General features: G+C 45.6%; 3 protein-coding genes across 4 annotated transcripts in view; 2 read left to right on the top strand and 1 right to left on the bottom strand.

Moving 5' to 3' along the window:
- LOC118219617 (cytochrome P450 2K1-like) overlaps positions 1-18,469 on the top strand; it is a 607,214-nt gene that overhangs the window by 394,666 nt on the left and 194,079 nt on the right. The window lies entirely within an intron of this gene.
- Positions 645-8,498, top strand: LOC118220414 (adhesion G protein-coupled receptor E5-like). Its single transcript, XM_035404275.1, has 9 exons — positions 645-849; positions 1,395-1,547; positions 2,488-2,531; positions 2,782-2,976; positions 3,380-3,585; positions 4,494-4,652; positions 6,096-6,264; positions 7,024-7,104; positions 7,256-8,498. The coding sequence occupies exons 1-9, from the start codon at positions 645-647 to the stop codon at positions 7,280-7,282; spliced, it is 1,239 nt and encodes a 412-aa protein (XP_035260166.1). The 3' UTR covers positions 7,283-8,498.
- Positions 10,244-11,411, bottom strand: LOC118220413 (T-cell activation Rho GTPase-activating protein-like). Its single transcript, XM_035404274.1, has 3 exons — positions 11,328-11,411; positions 11,073-11,184; positions 10,244-10,650 (listed from the first exon to the last, which is right to left on the bottom strand). The coding sequence occupies exons 1-3, from the start codon at positions 11,406-11,408 to the stop codon at positions 10,244-10,246; spliced, it is 600 nt and encodes a 199-aa protein (XP_035260165.1). The 5' UTR covers positions 11,409-11,411.

Below are 18,469 nucleotides of genomic sequence, written 5' to 3'. Positions count from 1 at the left end.
TTTGAACCGGCAACCCTCCGACTGCCAGACAATCGGTCTTACCGCCTGAGCTATGTCGCCCCGAAAGAGTTAAGGGTAATCTGTAGACTTTCCGGTTTTTCCAGGGGTCAGCAGAGGTACACAGAACCTGAATGAAAGCTTGCGGTCTGTACGCTCTCCTTCTGGTGGGAAAAAGCACTGGGGACTGTCACCGTCACTCCGCCCTGTTGTTGCAGAAAGGGACTGTTATTTCTGTATTGCAGTTTCATAAAGGCACTGATTATTACTTGTATAAAAAGGTTCAGGGACTCCTGTTCGCCTGTACCTGTAGAACAATATAGATTACATTGTCATTATCTCTGTCAGTTCTGGTACTGAGATTCTCTTCCCCCTTTAAGGTAAATAACACCACTGGGATTATCAGTCATCTGCAGTTGCATGAAGACGCTGGGATTATTCAAATCAATTGTCTTTCTACCCTTGAGATATTCTCTCTCCTGTATCTATGCCCTGTGAAAAATAGTTTTAAAGTTCTGGTATTTCCAGAAGGTTTGTGGTCGTTCGTAGCCACATCCTGTGGTGGTGACTCTTCTCGAGCTGCATGACCGCAGAGCTGTGCAGAGCTGCGATGGAGCAGCCTCTTACAGTGGGACGGTCTCCTCAGCATGCGGCCGCCGTTGATTTCGCTCTGTCAGAGCACACCTGGGCCCAGCCGGGTTCACCTGCATTCTGCCAGAGCTGATTTAACACTGAACTGTCTTCCTGTGCATGGCTTCAACACCAATGGCAGCTACTACTGTCAGTGTAATCCTGGCTTTCACGTGAATTCAGAATCTAGAACCTTCACTGGCATTGACGGAGTGTGTCGTGGTAAGAATTAGGCCTTTCCTTGCGAGTGTGTGTTTGTGTTTGTGTGTGTCTGTGTGTGTGTGTGTGTGACTATGACACTATAAGTCTAGTGCTGATTCTTGAGGTTGCTGGACATGCAACAATAAATAAATAAATAAATAAATAGGTCTCCATGCAAGTGCCAAATCCTGAAAATGTATATAGGTGTGAGGAGTTTCTATGTATAAATAACTGTGCAGAGAAGTACACTAAAAATGTTGCCAGTGAAAACCCATTAAATGAAAAACTATAAATCCTGTTATTTAACTGGATATATACTGTTATTTTATGGCATAGCTGTTAAATTATTGCCATTGTTTACCACAACTTTGACTGTGTTTTGGAAAAAAATCAGTGAAATTCTTTTCACAAACATTTTCCCATAAATATACAGGTTTTTTTTATACAGTGAAGGTCCTTTGGCATGTTCCAGATTGGACAGGATTTTGAAGAATACATTTCCCCTGGTAACGAGTAAATAAGTTTTAAGTTTCCTCGATAACGGGTGAAACCTTCCTGCTCCTCAGATATAAACGAGTGCTTAGGGACCCCCAATATCTGCGGGCCCAAGGCCTCCTGCCAGAACACCGCTGGGTCCTACAACTGCACCTGCTCTGAGGGCTACATCTCCAGCAACGGCCAGAGAGTTTTTCACAACGCCACAGGAGTCACCTGTGCAGGTAAATACCCTGCACTCCTGCTGCTTTCCCCTTTAAACGCTGCATTGGGACACACTGTAAGAATGGAGGAGACAGGGGAGTATGAGACAGTGATTGGTAGAAGAACCACAGAGAGATTCACTATGGGTGAGCGATAGGGTTGCCAGATTTGCAGTTTGTGAAAAACAGACACTTGAAGCTTGAAAAACAGTAGGGAAGAAGAAAAGAAGTACAGATGGAAACTGATTAAAAACTAGTGGTCAGATTTTAATCAGTCCTTTAGACCACACATTTATATTGTCCAGGTTTAAACTGGAAAACCAAACACTCTCTCAGAGTGATCCTCATCTGCAGTGGGGAAGCAACCTGTCAATCACTCACTCACCATTGCCAATCAGATCTGTCTAGTTCTCCTGCAGCTGGTGCATACACCTGAACCTGGGTGCATGAAAGAGTTTCCGAGTTGTCCTCCCCATGTTTGCCTGTTTTTTCCTTCGGGTACTCCAGTTTCCTCCCAAACCCAAAGACATGCATGCCAGGTTAGATATACTCCTGCAACTGCCCTTGACGAAGGCACTAGCCTCAGAACTGGAGTTAGTCCTCGGCCCTTGCCCTGTGATCTCCCATCCAAGTAGCTGGGTTGGGTCAAATGCAGAGGACAAATTACCTATGGGGTCAATAAAGTATAACTTGATTGGCTGAAAACTCTCAAGAGACCAGCCAGAGCCTCTAGTCTCACTCTTTAGATGGCTGTGGTATAATCTCTCACAGTTAGAGAATCTGAAGAGTCACTATTTCTGATACAGGTTAGAAATAACCTGTGAACCTGTGCCCGGATTGGCTGATTATGTAGTACCCACAATTCAGTGCAGGTGTCTCTTGTGCATGCTGGTTTTAGAGAGGTGGGGAATCAGATCATGGCTGAACACACCATCTTCATTGTCCTCTGTCCCTCCCACAGAGCTGAAGAGTGACCTGTACAAAACCTCAGGTTCACCTGACCAGGTAGGGGTCTCATTTACTGTACACACCTGACATAACATAACATGTAACATCACATAATGATGAGAACAGGCCATTCAGCCCAACAATGCTCACAATTCTCCTGACTAAATTAATGCTCTTATTACCTACAGACTAGATAGTGTCTAACACCGTAAAAAAAAAAAAAGTTCGAAAAAAGCTGGTAGGCATGTTGTGTACATAAGTAAGTAAGTTTATAGTTTGGCTTTTAGTTTGGTTTTTCCGTTGCCAGGATACGTTCCAGCTGCAGGTGATCACCTGGGTGGGGCTGTCGGTGTCTCTGGTGTGCCTCCTGCTGTGCATCGTTACCTTCCCCTTTTGCCGGTCCATTCAAGGAACTCTCAACTTCATCCACATCCACCTGTGCATCTGCCTCTTCATCGCCGACCTGGTCTTCCTCGCTGGCATCTCCCGCACTGAGGACAAGGTCAGTGTCTTCTCCGTCTGTCTCTGTCTGTCTGTCTGGCAGTCTCTGTGTCGGGCTACGTGTTGGATGACCATTCGCTCATATGGATGCTAGTGAACTGTGATTGATTTCCGTTTCATAGAGAAAAGGCTTGCACTGTGTGTGTGTGTCTGTATTTTTGTGTATCTTCCTCGTCCGTGCGTGTCTGTGTATGCATGTGTGTGTGTAAGCGCGCACGTGTGTGTTTGTGTGCGTCTTCTTATATTTCTGAGGACCAAACATGGAGAAACATTTATGTGTGCGTGCGTGTGTGTGTGTGTGTTTCTGCACTCTTGGCTTAAAAATGGAGGCTTCTTGTTTTTCTTCTTGTGAGTAAACATGTCATTTCCCTCTGACTCTTTATCATGGTGCCCCCCCTCCTCAGGTGGGCTGTGGGATTGTGGCAGGGGTCCTGCATTACTTCTTCCTGGCAGCGTTCTGCTGGACGTTGCTGGAGGGGGTTCAGCTGTACTGCATGGTGGTTCTGGTGTTCAACACCACACTGCGGCCGATCGTCACGATCACCATCGGATACGTCGTTCCCGCGGTGATCGTTACCGCCAGCGCCCAGGGATACGGCACAGACAGGCAGTAAGGAATGCCCAGCCTACTCTGCCATTACAAGTGCTGCTCCTACTAGTGCTACCACAAATACTGCTACTGCAATTACAACTACACCTACTACAACTACTACACCTACTACTACTACTACTACTACTATTGCTGCTACTACTACTACTATTACTACTGCTGCTACTGCTACTACTACTACTGCTACTACTACTACTACTACTACTGCTGCTACTGCTACTACTACTACTACTATTACTACTACTACTGCTGCTACTACTACTATTACTACTACTACTATTGCTGCTACTACTACTACTGCTGCTACTGCTGCTACTACTACTACTACTACTACTGCTACTGCTACTGCTACTGCTACTACTACTGCTGCTACTGCTACCACTGCTACTGCTACTATTACTACTACTGCTATTATTGCTACTACTACTACTACTACTATTACTACTAACACTACTACTACTGCTATTACTGCTGCTACTACTACGATTACTACTACTAGAACTGCTACTACAACTACTATTGCTACTACTACAACTATTACTGCTACTGCTACTACAACTACTACTACTACTATTACTACTGATACTATTACTATTATTACTACTGCTAATACTATTGTTACTACTACTAGTACTACTACTGCAAGCGCTGCTACTACTGCTGCTACTACTAGTACAATTACTACTACTAATTTTATTTTAAAGGGACAAGTACAATTAAGCAATAATACAGAAATGTATTTAAATAATTAAATTATATGGTAGTTAAACTTGACAAGAAGACAAGTGTCATATTAGAAAGTAAGAAATGCGTCTTTGAGTTCATGAAAAGCGCTATATAAAATAAATTTATTATTATTATTACAAAAGCATAATATCTTACTGGTGATGTAATGATAACGTGTGCAGCTGCTGGCTGAACCTGGAGAATGGGTTCATCTGGAGATTCTTTGGACCCGTCTGCATCATCATCATCATCAACGGCATGTTCTTCGTCGTCACTGTGTGGAAGCTGGCCCAGAAATTCTACTGCCTCAATTCAGACATGTGTACCCTGCGCAAGATCAAGTGAGTGTGTGTGTGTGTGTGTGTGTGTGTACGTGAGTTTGTGTGTGTGTTTATGTGTGTGTGCACACGTTTGTGTGTGTGTGTGTGTGTGTGTGCCTGTGTGCATGCATTTGTGTGTGTGTGTGTGTGTGTGTGTGCCTGTGTGCATGCATTTGTGCGTGCGTTTGTGTGTGTGTGTATGTGCCTGTGTGTGTGTGTGTGTGCATGTGTGTGTGTGTACGTGCCTGTGTGTGTGTATGTGTGTGCCTGTGTGTGTGTCTGTGCATGCGCGTGTGACCCAGGTCAGCTCTTGCTGCAGTGCATACGCTTTATTCAGGTGGGGGTCCTACACAGTTGACTCACTCAACCCCTGCAGGATCGCCTTGATTCGCCCCAGCAGAACTCCCTCACATTTTAGCCCGTCGCCAGACATACGTGCGGCTTGGGGCGTGCGCTCGCCCGTTTCCCCTCTCTCCGGGGCAGAGTGCGCGAGGTCGTCTTCCTCTCCTCGGGCTGCGCGACCGCAGAGCTGCGCAGAGCTGCGCAGAGCTGCGCAGAGCTGCGATGGAGCGTCTCCTCAGCGTGCGGCCGCAGCTCGAGTCCTCGCTGGAGAATGTCCGCCGTTTGATTTCGCTCTGTCAGAGCACACCTGGGCCCAGCCGGGTTTACCTGCATTCTGCCAGAGCTGATTTAACACTGAACTGTCTTCCTGTGCATGGTGTCCACTGTCCTCATACCCTGCAGAAAATTCCAGCTTAAACCAGCCTACGCCGGTCAAGCTCTTTGCGACGCTTTTAGCCAGTCGACCGGCTGTTGACCAGCTGACCAGTTTTTATAGTCAGTCTGACCGCCAGTGTACTCTGCCAGCTTAACCAGCTATGACCAGCTAGAAGTGTTTGTTTGTGATGTTAAGGCCGTGTGTTTTTTGTGACGTTAAGGTTGTGTGTTGTTTGTGATGTTAAGGCTGAGTGTTGTTTGTGATGTTAAGGCTGAGTGTTGTTTGTGATGTTAAGGTTGTGTGTTGTTTGTGATGTTAAGGCTGTGTGTTGTTTGTGATGTTAAGGCCGTGTGTTTTTTGTGATGTTAAGGTTGTGTGTTGTTTGTGATGTTAAGGCCGTGTGTTGTTTGTGATGTTAAGGCTGAGTGTTGTTTGTGATGTTAAGGCTGTGTGTTGTTTGTGATGTTAAGGTTGTGTGTTTGTGATGTTAAGGTTGTGTGTTTGTGATGTTAAGGCTGAGTGTTGTTTGTGATGTTAAGGCTGAGTGTTGTTTGTGATGTTAAGGCTGTGTGTTGTTTGTGATGTTAAGGCTGAGTGTTGTTTGTGATGTTAAGGTTGTGTGTTGTTTGTGATGTTAAGGCTGTGTGTTTGTGATGTTAAGGCTGAGTGTTGGTGTTTGTAAAGCTGTGCTCGTGTGAACGGCTCTTGCAAAGGGTGCAATCGTGTGCCTCTGTCTCCCCCTGCAGGACGTTCACAGTCACTGCCATCGCCCAGCTGTGCGTGCTGGGAACCATGTGGATTTCTGGCTGCTTCCAGTTCGAGGGGAACACGCCGGTCGCCTCTTACCTCTTCTCCATCTTTAACTGCCTACAGGGGGCGCTGGTACTCATCATGCGTTGTCTCCTCTACAAACAGGTGCGAGTTCCTCCTTGGATGTGTGTGCGTTTTTTTTTGGGGTCGGGGGGGGCAGTCTATATTCACAATGTTATTATGTGATGTTACTCGATTCCTTTGCAATGTAAGGTTTAGATCACATCCTAATTTGGATTTAGCAAAACTAGTATTTATGTGCCCTGGTGTTTGCTAAAATTGTCTGTGTCAGATGAGTGGAGAGCCATGCCATTCTCAGTGCTGTGCACTTCCATAGAACACAGCTGGCACAGGTACAGCCTGCCTCACCTCCCTGTTAAGTGCCTTTTCCTTGTGATGTCATTATCACATTGTGTTATCATTGTGAGGTCATAACTGGGTGAATGTCAGGTCCCAATTGCAATGAGGTTTTCCTAGTAAGCTAAACAAAAAATGGCTGAAGTGAAATGAACTATTACCATTCAATCAGCTAATCAATCAATCAATCATTTAAATTTTGTTTTTATAGCACATTTTATGAAGCATTTGTCACGGTACACTACAGTTTTCCCTGGTTTAAGCCCCGGGTTGTTACGGTGAGGGGACGGGGGGACGGGGTGACGGGGGGGACGGGGGGTAGCTGTGGTTGGGGGTCCACATCCCGTAGATTGCAGGCATGTTAAACCTGGGAGGTTTAACCTTGGAGGACAGCCCCATACTACTTGCAGGCTCTGGTTCACTTGGGTGTGAGAGGCTTGTAGAATGTGAGCCAGAGGTAAACTGATAGAGCTGTAGCTCACTTTGAGTCTCTGCTGCCCCCTGCAGGTAAGAGAGAAGCACGCCAGGTTCCTGCCCTGTATCCGCAAAGACTTGTCGGCGAACGAGTCCAGCAGTGAACCTGTCCAGGTATACATGCAAACACACACACGCACACAAATATTTGTGTACAGACATTTGGCCAACTATTTTGAGTTTTGAAGTTGCTCTTTGAAAAGAATGGCGCGTTGACAAAAGGGCGTAAGCAATTTTGATTGACAGCAGATTTCCTGTCTGACAGGCACTCAGGACACTGGAGAGTGATTAGAACACTGGGGAGTCACAGATCTGAGGTGGTCCACCACTGTCCCATGATGCTTTGCACTATTTCCTGTCTGACCTGGAGTGACCCCTGCCACATTGTACAAGCTTCCTGCGCAACAATGCCTCAAACCCAACCAACAAAAATCCAGCCAGACCTGTACTATAAGGGGAATTCCACGCTGGGTTTTTCCTTCATTCGTAGAAGAGTAGCTGCCCTCCTGATTAAAACGAGCTCTCTACCTGCAGAGTGTGTAGAGATATAGCCCAAACTGCTGCACATGCTCCAGGTACCTACAGAGAGGTGACCAACTAAAGGAAAAACCAACATGAAGTATCTTAGAAAGGTGTTGTGCCACCATGAGCCACCAGAACAGCGTAAATGCACCAAAGAATAGATTCTACAAGTCTCTGGAACTCTACTAGAGGGAAGGAACAACATGCTACTAAGAGATATTCCCTAATTTGGTGCTTTGATGATTTGGTGGTGGAGAGCGCTGTCTTACACGTCTCTAAAAATCTCTGATAGTTGTTCAATTTGTTTGAGATCTGGTGACTGCGAAGGCCACAGCATATGATTCGCATCATTTTCATACTCATCAAATCATTCAGTGACCCCCTCATGCCCTGTGGAAAGGGGGCATTGTCATCCTGGAAGAGACCACTCCCATCAGGATAGAAATGTTTCCCTTCCCTCTAGCAGAGGCACCGGACCTCACTATAGTGGTTAAGCATTCAGGCCTGTACCTTTCTCTTAGCGTGTCCCACACATGCTCTCGCCCACTTGTCGAGAATATGGTGAAGTAAGACTCATCTGACCATAAAACTTTTCTCCACATCTCTGTAGACCAGTGCCTATGGCTCTTGAACTCTGAAATGTGCGTTCATCTTTGTAATGAGAGGTTTATGCACTGAAACCCTGCTATGATATCCCTCTCTGTGTAGTTGTCGATGGACTGTTATTGCTGACACTGTCTGATCATTGACGTTCTCTGTTACCTGAGGAAGAGTTGTTTGTTTTTCCTTGCGTATCACAGTAATGCATGAGCATCGTGGTCATTGAGGTCATCTTGTCCATGGCTTTGGGTAAACCTGTCTGTTAAATGCTTGCAATGTAGCGTTATGTTGCCGTCTAATGCACTGTATCTTAAGGATTAGAAATTCTATAACCGACACTGAATATGCATTTGTATAAAATTACACTGTGAAAACATTTGTGCAAACCAAACCCTTTTTCATGGTTTGTACACTTAAACATGTATTACTTTCTCCTGTATTTTTTTAAATAAAAATGATCATTGCAATGTTCATGCAAAGAAACACGTTTTTTCCTTGAAATTACTGATGGTCACATAATGTCAGTGCCACTCGTGGTCATGAAGCAGATAAATGTTTTGAATATATTTTTACGGACGAAAATAGCTCAGAGAAACAACAGAGAAAGGGTAGAGATTAAAGTTTTAAGAGAAGGCTACCTCACAAGTTCTTTAAGCACAGCGTTTCTATAATTTTGTGCCGGTAGGCTACTGTATATTTTTTCGCATGTGATTTTCTGGATGTTCGTGTCGGCCTGCCACGCAAACACACAATTACACACGCAAATGAGAGTTTTGAAATAACTAATTTGAATGGCCCCCGAGACTGACATTGGCTCCGGATACGGAATCATCGGCCCGCCTCAAATCGCTCGCGCTATAGCCTACGCTCTCGGAAGACAGGGTTCCAAAAGGATCCTCTACGTCTCCACGGGGGGGGGGGGAACCCTGCAGTTCAAGGGTTCTTTGTCGGGCAAAACGGTTCCATCTGGGAGCTCACGCTTCTCACCCCTGGGTTCCATAAAGAACTGAGAAAAAAAAGAGGGTTCCTCGTCGGAGAACCTTATTTTCTGATTTTCTGAGGGCGTGCGTGTGTTTGTATTATTTTTTGCCGGCCTCGTAGAGGGACCACGGTTCGGGACGTGCGTTGAGGCCTGGAGAGAACGGGCGCAAGGCGAGATGGCAAATGGCTCCTGGTAGTCACCCGGGACTCACAGCTGCAGGACACTGTGAAGGGCGTGACGCGGCAGTAATGAGCGGAAAACTGCACGGAGTACGGAGCCAAATCAAGAAGAAAAAAAAAGCGCATTTGTCCCGAACATTAGGGAGGGCACTTCAATTTCTAACTGTTACGCGAAAGTCCTCGCTTTTTAAAGTTTTGCGCATATTTCATATCAACGGGTCAGTCCCCTCCCAAATCTTGATCTAGAAACGGAACACCAATTTGTGATGGAACGGCAGAATCTGCTTCCCAGAGCTGGAGAAGGAAAGAGATGCTCTTTTTGGAAAGGAGGTAAGACCGATTGTCTGGCATTCGGAGGGTTGCCGGTTCAAACCCCGCCCTGGGCGTGTCGAAGTGTCCTTGAGCAAGACACCTAACCCCTAACCCCTAACTGCTCTGGCGAATGAGAGGCATCAATTGTAAAGCGCTTTGGATAAAAGCGCTATATAAATGCAGTCCATTTACCATTTACCATTTTTGGAAAGCTGTTGTGTTTAAAAAAAAAACAATGTTCACACATCATATTATATTATCCATTATATTATAATTCTTGGTAAGACTTTCAATATAAAAAGAACATATAGAAAATACTGCTATTGCATTAAAAATTGTACTACAAACAGCAAACTGTGAAAAATGATGTATCGCTTTTTCACAAGCACAGAATTGTCTAGAATGTGATTGTGTCTAAAATGTAATGTAATGTAATGTAATGATTGTGTGCTGTAGCATTAAGATTCGCCTTCACTGGAGGAACTAAGTAGCCTGGCCCAAACCCCCCCCCCCCCCCCCCCCCCCCCCCCCCCCCCCGGGACTCAGGTGGGCAGGGCTTTGGCGGGAATGGAGGGGGGCGGAGCTTGCTGGATCCTTGATCAGTGACGCAGGGACAGATGTCCTGCAACGCTCATACGACAGGGACCCGTTGAGGATCTTACTGACCCCCAGGTGGACACAGGAAGGAGTCGTATGAGGCCTGCTTGGCGAGCGGCTGGACCAGGCGGTCCCCCTCGTTGCCCCGGGCGAGCGACAGCAGCGTGTCCATGCTGGCCGAGTGGAGCATGGCGGGATCCAGGTACTGGGGGAGATGGCAGAGGCGCACGCGGCTGGGCAGCAGGAAGGAGTCGTGCGAGGCCTGCTTGGCGAGCGGCTGGACCAGGCGGTCCCCCTCGTCGCCCTGGGCGCGCGACAGCAGCTTGCGCATGCCCACGGGCTGGCCCGGGCGGCGGGAAGGCGTGGCCGCGGCCACGGGTGACGGCGGTCTGTCTGCTGCCGGGTCCGCTTCCGCCTCCGGGTCTGCGCTGTTATAGGCCGAGTCCTGCCCATGTGACGACAGGGAGTCTAAGGCAGAGAGAAAGAAGCAAAAATAGGTTATTATTATTATTATTATTATTATTATTATTATTATTATTATGTGTTCGCTACAATTTTCTGTTTATTAATATATCAGTTGTACCCGTTTAGTTCTTATGGATTATTAATCAGTATTAATGTTTACCTTCATTGAAGCTACACTGATATAAATATCTCCATGTTATTCCCGCCAGTAAAGCGTCTTTAAAGAAGTATCTATTTTCACGATTCCACCGAACAAAATTCCTTTTTCGTTCAAATGTGAGGTTTTTTTGTGGTTTCGTTAACACGTTCCTTTAAAATCATCAGGGGCCCCGGCGGGAGGGATTTTGAAAAACTGCTGCTCACGTATAAAAAAGCCGAAGCATTTCAGACACACGTCAGTGTTTGCTGTCGCCCGGGAGACCTACCTGTGCTGTCAGCGAGCCGGTCCTCCTCGGCAGGGTCCACGGCAAGAGTCTGCAGGCCGTCGCCTAATATTTCGCTGCAGTTCTCGATGAGGAACTGCGTCAGGGCCGTGACCTGCAGCCGGAGGAGAAACGGAGACGGGTCGGACCGTGGCGCGCCATGGTGCCAAACGAGCATCGCGAGCCTGCCGCGTTTCCTATTGGGGCCATTTAGTTTGGCCGTCCGCGCGCTCGACTGGCCATCGGGAAGACGCTCACCTTCTCCACCTTGTCCAGGGACAGGGGCTCAACGGGGAGCAGGTTGGGCGAGATGCAGACAGCCAGGTTCCTGGCGTCCATCTTGTTGGCCTCGGCGCTTCAGCTGATGTGTCACAGAACCAGCAGGAGGCACTGCAGCAGGTGCACATTGGCTTTGGGCAACCTGTCAGATACCCTGGAAAGGAGGGGGGGAGGGAGCGATCAATTTGTCACTTTTTCTATCCAACGAACTATCATAGTCATAGGACAGATGGACGGACGACAACGTCGTTTTTTCATACGTCAGTGGGCTAATTTGCCTAATCTTCGCGGGACTTTAGACCGCGGTGGAAACGCAGACAACCATGGACTGAAGGAACCTTTTAGTTCCTGGTAAAGTAGTTCCTGGGACTGAAAGTTCCGGGTAATTTTGGTGGAAACGCGGCTAAAAAGCGACGTTGTCGTCGGTCCATCTGTCCTATGCTTTCTTCTGTAACCCCATACTACCACCGAAGTAGCCTACATTATTTTCTAATAACCGTGACAGCCGCGAGGGGTTTATTCCACTTATACAACGAGCAACCAACAATGACTGTATATGGTTACTTTTGTATTTATTGATTTTTATCGATTTAATCACCTGGAATTGAAATATTCTTCTGCAGCCGTTTGGGCATATTTTACCGTTGTCAAGCAAAACTGTCGTTGGTAGTTGAACTTGGACCGTTGTTATGCAACAAATAGGATATAACAGGCCAATAGTCATATTGTAACCGTTTTATATATCCTCTCAAACACATTCATTATGTTTTTATGCAAACATTCACTTTCATGTCTTGACATCCGAGGCGACAGAATGCATTCACATTTCCAATATAACTGGCAACAACAGCAGAAAACATGCACACGTTGTAAACAATTTGCTGTTTGATTACTTTCTCATCGTCAATTCCATATAGGCTAATCGCAAAATGACAAGAATAGAACGAAAACTCGGACTTGCGTGAAAATTTAAATTAGCAGTGGTACAGCCACCGTTTGCTTTCCTTCGAAGTTACTGCTAGCCGAGCAGCGAAGTGTGCCCTCCAGATGCGAACCATGCACCATAAATTAGTCCAAAGTCTTCCTGGTCTTTTTATGGAATTGAAGAATGGCGGAGTAAAATTACGGCAGTCTGAAAAAGCTAAAGGGTCGATTACTAGAAGTAACCTGTTATTTTACCCTGACAAAAAGTGCGGAAGGTGATTTCCAGTTTGCTTTTTTTACTGTATCACCAATGTGAATTACGCAGAACTACCGCATACCACACATAACTGTATCAAACCTTTTGAGTCAATTACAACAGGCTAACAAAGAAAATCCGGAAGAAAATATTCAGCAACCGAATTAATCCGTTCGAATGTTTCGGACATAATATGCTGTCCCAGCCCGAATGCTTAGCATTTAATAAAACGAATACTAAAGCAAGAAAAGAACAGAAGAGCACACGTTATAATTCCAAGATGTTGGCAGGCTATAACCAAAACTAGGCTACTGCGCCGCATAACATACAAGTTTGATTTGAAGTTATTATGAAAATAAATCGGTTTGCGGCTGCAGATTTTTAAACGAAGCATCAATTGTAAAGCGCTTTGGATAAAAGCGCAATATAAATGTAGTCCATTTAAACATGGCGGCTGAAAATAAACAAAAAAATGCTGCGAGTACTCGACCAATCAGAAATGTTCAGCGCTGCAAGCTCCACCCAAAAGGTTCCTGCACTTTCGGAAAGTACTACCCCCCGAGCAGGAACTTTTTGGGGGGTAAAATAAAGCCCCCGGAACTAAATTTAGACACTAGTTCCTGCGGTGGAAACGCACTGAGTTCCTCAAAAGGTTCCTAGTTCTGGGGTAAAGTTCCTGCGGTGGAAACGCGGCTTAAGAGGGGAAGTGTGACAGAGACTCTTCCCCTTTCTTGTTTCCCTGTTCCCTGCAGATGTTGATGAATGCGCATATCCCGTCTGTGGCAATCGTGCTATTTGCTTCAAGACCAATAGCAGCTACTACTGTCAGTGTAATCCTGGCTTTCACGTGAATTCAGAATCTAGAACCTTCACTGGCATTGACGGAGTGTGTCGTGGTAAGAATTAGGCCTTTCCTTGCGAGTGTGTGTTTGTGTGTGTGTGTGTGTGTATGTGTGTGTCTGTGTGAGTGTGTGTGTGTGACTATGACACTATAAGTCTAGTGCTGATTCTTGAGGTTGCTGGACATAAACAAACAAACAAACAAACAAACAAACAAACAAACAAACAAACAAACAAACAAACAAACAGATAGGTCTCCATGCAAGTGGTAAATCCTGAAGTGAACTGAACACCGGCATTACACAGGCGATTTGACAAGCAATATACATCTTTATTAGAACAAGTACAGCACAAACATGTCACAAAACAGTAACGGTAGTACAAAAATCTCGTTAGTCGGCTAACTTGCTGTGGTTAGCAAACTAGCTATTTAGCTTTCTGGCGAACCAGAGCTAACGTTATACTTAACTTCATAACCGAATATAAACTTCTCAAAAAATAATTTATAGCCCTTGTCTAGTTTAGACCGCTTAACGTTCACTGGCAATGCTTCGACAATGCGGATAACATCGGACATAATGAACTTTGGCAGAGCTATTAGGGACTGTGAGAACATGTCGCTGTTTAGGCTCAATTTTTCGCTGTCAGAAATGGATTACCGCTTCTCGCCATTGGCACCGCCATAGAGAACGAAACTGAAATCTTCGAGATTGTAACTTTAAAGGGACTAAATCACGAAATATCATTGAAATGTCATTAAATATTTGGACGATGATTCATTGGCAATGCAGACTTCTTTCGATAATCCAGTTATTAGGAAAACAACTACATTTCACGGCATCAGTTAAGATCAAGACAATCTTGGGACTCACCTAGCAACAGAACCAGGGCGCTGATGATGCACCGACAGCCCAGTATACAGCAGTCCACCACAATCTACAGCGGTTTATAGCAGTCCACCGTAGTCCGCAGTGTTACGCCTAAGAGCGGCAGTCAAATTTAGATGATGAGACGACCCGCAGCTACGTCTCCGCAGTGTTATCCAGACGGGAGTCGCACAGACTGATCGCCGCGCGCCCCTCCCACACTCTCTTTAACGTCCCGAGGTTCGCGGTGAAACCGAGAGCCGTGACGGAGACAGGAAGCCGCGTCACAAACCCGTGAAACACTCGTATTACGCGTGTAACTGGAGCGTAGTTGAAGTACTGTTATTACAACGGCAGCGGGCGACGTCGTCTCCACCAGATGCGAACGCGTCGTGAACCGGCTGCGAAGCTTGCGCGACACAAGCGAACTGAAGCGTAGTTTTTCGCTTCTGTTCTATTTTTTCAGCTTGTCGCGCGTCACGATGGCCTGTTTATACGCAGAAATATGCTCTAAAATGCTAGGTATACATGCTCTGATTTATATTTCATCCTTATATTACTGGGGGTGTGTCCCTAGTTCCCTCTTGCAGTAGTGGAGAACAAGATAAAACCAGATAAACACCAGATATTTTATAAGCAGCTAAAAAATACAAGCCTTTTCGTTTTTCTATTGTCCTGGCAGGAAAAAAAAATTTAAACTGGAACCTGGGAAAAAGGCAAACTTATACTCTTCAAAGGGTTAACTGTAGTTTAGCATCAGTGCTCTGCTGCCAGCCTATTTCATTTCACCATAAAACGAAGACTACGGAAGGAACAAGGAAGCTGACTAGTCTATCTAGTTTCTCCAGGGAACCTGTGATAATATCCATGATCCTCCCCTGCAGGTCTGCGAGTCCTCCAGCCCGTTAAAACTGCATCATCTGAATGTGGAGTTGGGTGGGAAACAAATGGCGACAAATGCATTGGTATGTTGTTTCATTAACTCTTTATTATGATGTATTTGTTCATAAAAATTACTATACATCATTTCAGGGGTGCCCTTACAAAAACAGGGCACCTCTGCAATATGTTGACAGCACAGTATGTTGACATATTAGAACATTTTATGATAAACACAATTCACAAAAGTGTCACATATTGGCATGCCTCAAAGCAGCAATGATCTGCATATTGTACAATACATTCTGGTGTGTTGAAGTACATATTAATTTACACTTCAGCATGTTGTGTATATGTACATTTATTTCATTACATTTTTAAACAGTGTAACTGTAAGAGAGGTAGAGTGACTGTAAAAGAGGTAGTGTGACTGTAAAAGAGGTAGTGTGACTAAGAGTGTTGTAGTCTGTATTTCCGGTCACTTGTCTCCCCAGTACTGTCTCTGTGTCTGTGTTCCCTGAGCTGCTTCACTCCCCTGTACTTGTGTGATTTCACTATTCGGGTGGTTCCGGGTTTTCGTGGTTTCCCCCCTTCTTTCCATTCTCGCCTTACTTCCTGCTTATTTCTAGTTTTACTAATTTCTACTAATCCCTACTAACTTATAGATTGTAAAGTACTAACCTCGCTAATATACTAACATGTGAATATTACTAATGGACTAACACACACTAGTTTTGGGTTTTTGATAGCTTAGATCACTATACTAATACATTAACCAGTCTCCCCTTTTCCATGCTGCGCTGTAGCTCCGCCCCTTTTCTTTCTAGCCTGCTCTAACGCTAAGTTCTGCAATTGCCTGCACCTGTCTCTTGCTCTAACTGCACCTCTCTCTCTCTGCACGTGTTTACCTGCTTCACCCAGGCCGTCTATTATCATTGTTGTCTATGTGATTCCAGTCCGCGTTTTGTCAGTCCCCTGTCATTGAATTAGTTTTCCTAATGTTCTTCACCTGGATGTTGTTTGTTACTCCTCCCTCACTCACTTAACCCCTCCTTGATTGTTATCTTCCCCAGTGTATAAATGTCAGTCTTTTCCACCTGTTCAATGTCAGAACGTTGATCATATTCATTGTGCCGATTATTTGTAAGCCTTTGTTTATTGAGATTCCTGCGACACCCCTTTGCCCGACTTCGAGTTTGCCTGCCCCTTTTGGTTTTGTTTGCTTCTGGTTCGACCTTTGCTTTTCTTTGACTTCTCTTTTGCCTGCCCCTTTGTACCTTCGCTATTTCTGATCTCCTGGTTTTTGACTTTTTGCCTGTCTTTTTACTATTCTTTTGGAAACTCGATTCGGTACCGCACTCTCTCTGATCACCTGGCTTCGAACTTCGGACTGATTAAAGACGACGTTTTCTTGGATTTCCCTGGTCTGCGTGTGGGTCCTTACTCTGAACATAACAAAGAGGGGTAGTGTGACTAAAAGAGGTAGTGCAGAGAAGTACACTAAAAATGTTGACAGTGAAAACCCATTAAATGAAAAACTATAAATCCTGTTATTTAACTGGATATATACTGTTATTTTATGGCATAGCTGTTAAATTATTGCCATTGTTCACCACAACTTTGTGTTTTGGAAAAAAAATTATCCAAAGCGCTTTACAATTGATGCCTCTCATTCGCCAGAGCAGTTAGGGGTTAGGTGTCTTGCTCAAGGACACTTCGACATGCCCAGGGCGGGGTTTGAACCGGCAACCCTCCGACTGCCAGACAATCGGTCTTACCTCTTACTGGCCTTACCGGCCTTAGGGGTCCTACACAGTTGACTCACTCAACCCCTGCAGGATCGCCTTGATTCGCCCCAGCAGAACTCCCTCAGATTTTAGCCCGTCGCCAGACATACGTGCGGCTTGGGGCGGCGTGCGCTCGCCCGTTTCCCCTCTCTCCGGGGCAGAGCGCGCGGGGTGGTCTTCCTCTCCTCGGGCTGCGAGACCGCAGAGCTGCGCAGAGCTGCGCAGAGCTGCGATGGAGCGTCTCCTCAGCGTGCGGCCGCTGCTCGAGTCCTCGCGGGAGAACGTCCGCCGTTGATTTCGCTCTGTCAGAGCACACCTGAGCCCAGCCGGGTTCACCTGCATTCTGCCAGGGCTGATTTAACACTGAACTGTCTTCCTGCGCATGGTGTCCACTGTCCTCATACCCTGCAGAAAATCCCAGCTTAAACCAGCCTACGCCGGTCAAGCTCTATGCGACGCTTTTAGCCAGTCGACCGGCTGTTGACCAGCTGACCAGCTTTTATAGTCAGTCTGACCGCCAGTGTACTCTGCCAGCTTAACCAGCTGTTACCAGCTTTGTCCGGCCACAGACCAGCTATGACCAGCTAGAAGTGTTTGTTTGTGATGTTAAGGCTGAGTGTTTTTTGTGATGTTAAGGTTGTGTGTTTGTGATGTTAAGGCTGAGTGTTGTTTGTGATGTTAAGGCTGAGTGTTGTTTGTGATGTTAAGGTTGTGTGTTGTTTGTGATGTTAAGGCTGTGTGTTGTTTGTGATGTTAAGGCTGAATATTGATTATGATGTTAAGGTTGTGTGTTGTTTGTGATGTTAAGGCTGAATATTGATTGTGATGTTAAGGTTGTGTGTTGTTTGTGATGTTAAGGCTGAGTGTTGTTTGTGATGTTAAGGCTGAGTGTTGTTTGTGATGTTAAGGTTGTGTGTTGTTTGTGATGTTAAGGCCGTGTGTTGTTTGTGATGTTAAGGCTGTGTGTTGTTTGTGATGTTAAGGCTGTGTGTTGTTTGTGATGTTAAGGCTGAGTGTTGTTTGTGATGTTAAGGCTGTGTGTTGTTTGTGATGTTAAGGCTGTGTGTTGTTTGTGATGTTAAGGTTGTGTGTTGTTTGTGATGTTAAGGCTGTGTGTTGTTTGTGATGTTAAGGCTGAATATTGATTGTGATGTTAAGGTTGTGTGTTGTTTGTGATGTTAAGGCTGAGTGTTGTTTGTGATGTTAAGGCTGTGTGTTGTTTGTGATGTTAAGGTTGCGTGTTGTTTGTGATGTTAAGGCTGAGTGTTGTTTGTGATGTTAAGGCTGTGCGTTGTTTGTGATGTTAAGGTTGTGTGTTGTTTGTGATGTTAAGGCCGTGTGTTGTTTGTGATGTTAAGGCCGTGTGTTTTTTGTGATGTTAAGGCCGTGTGTTTTTTGTGATGTTAAGGCTGTGTGTTGTTTGTGATGTTAAGGCTGAGTGTTTGTGATGTTAAGGCTGAGTGTTGGTGTTTGTAAAGCTGTGCTCGTTGTGTGAACGGCTGTTGTAAAGGGTGCAATCGTGTGCCTCTGTCTCCCCCTGCAGGACGTTCACAGTCACTGCCATCGCCC

This window comes from Anguilla anguilla, chromosome 2 (assembly GCF_013347855.1).
Source record: "Anguilla anguilla isolate fAngAng1 chromosome 2, fAngAng1.pri, whole genome shotgun sequence".
Lineage (NCBI taxonomy): Eukaryota > Metazoa > Chordata > Actinopteri > Anguilliformes > Anguillidae > Anguilla > Anguilla anguilla.
Note: the sequence above shows the minus strand (reverse complement) of the source record. Positions and strands in the feature narration are given on the sequence as shown.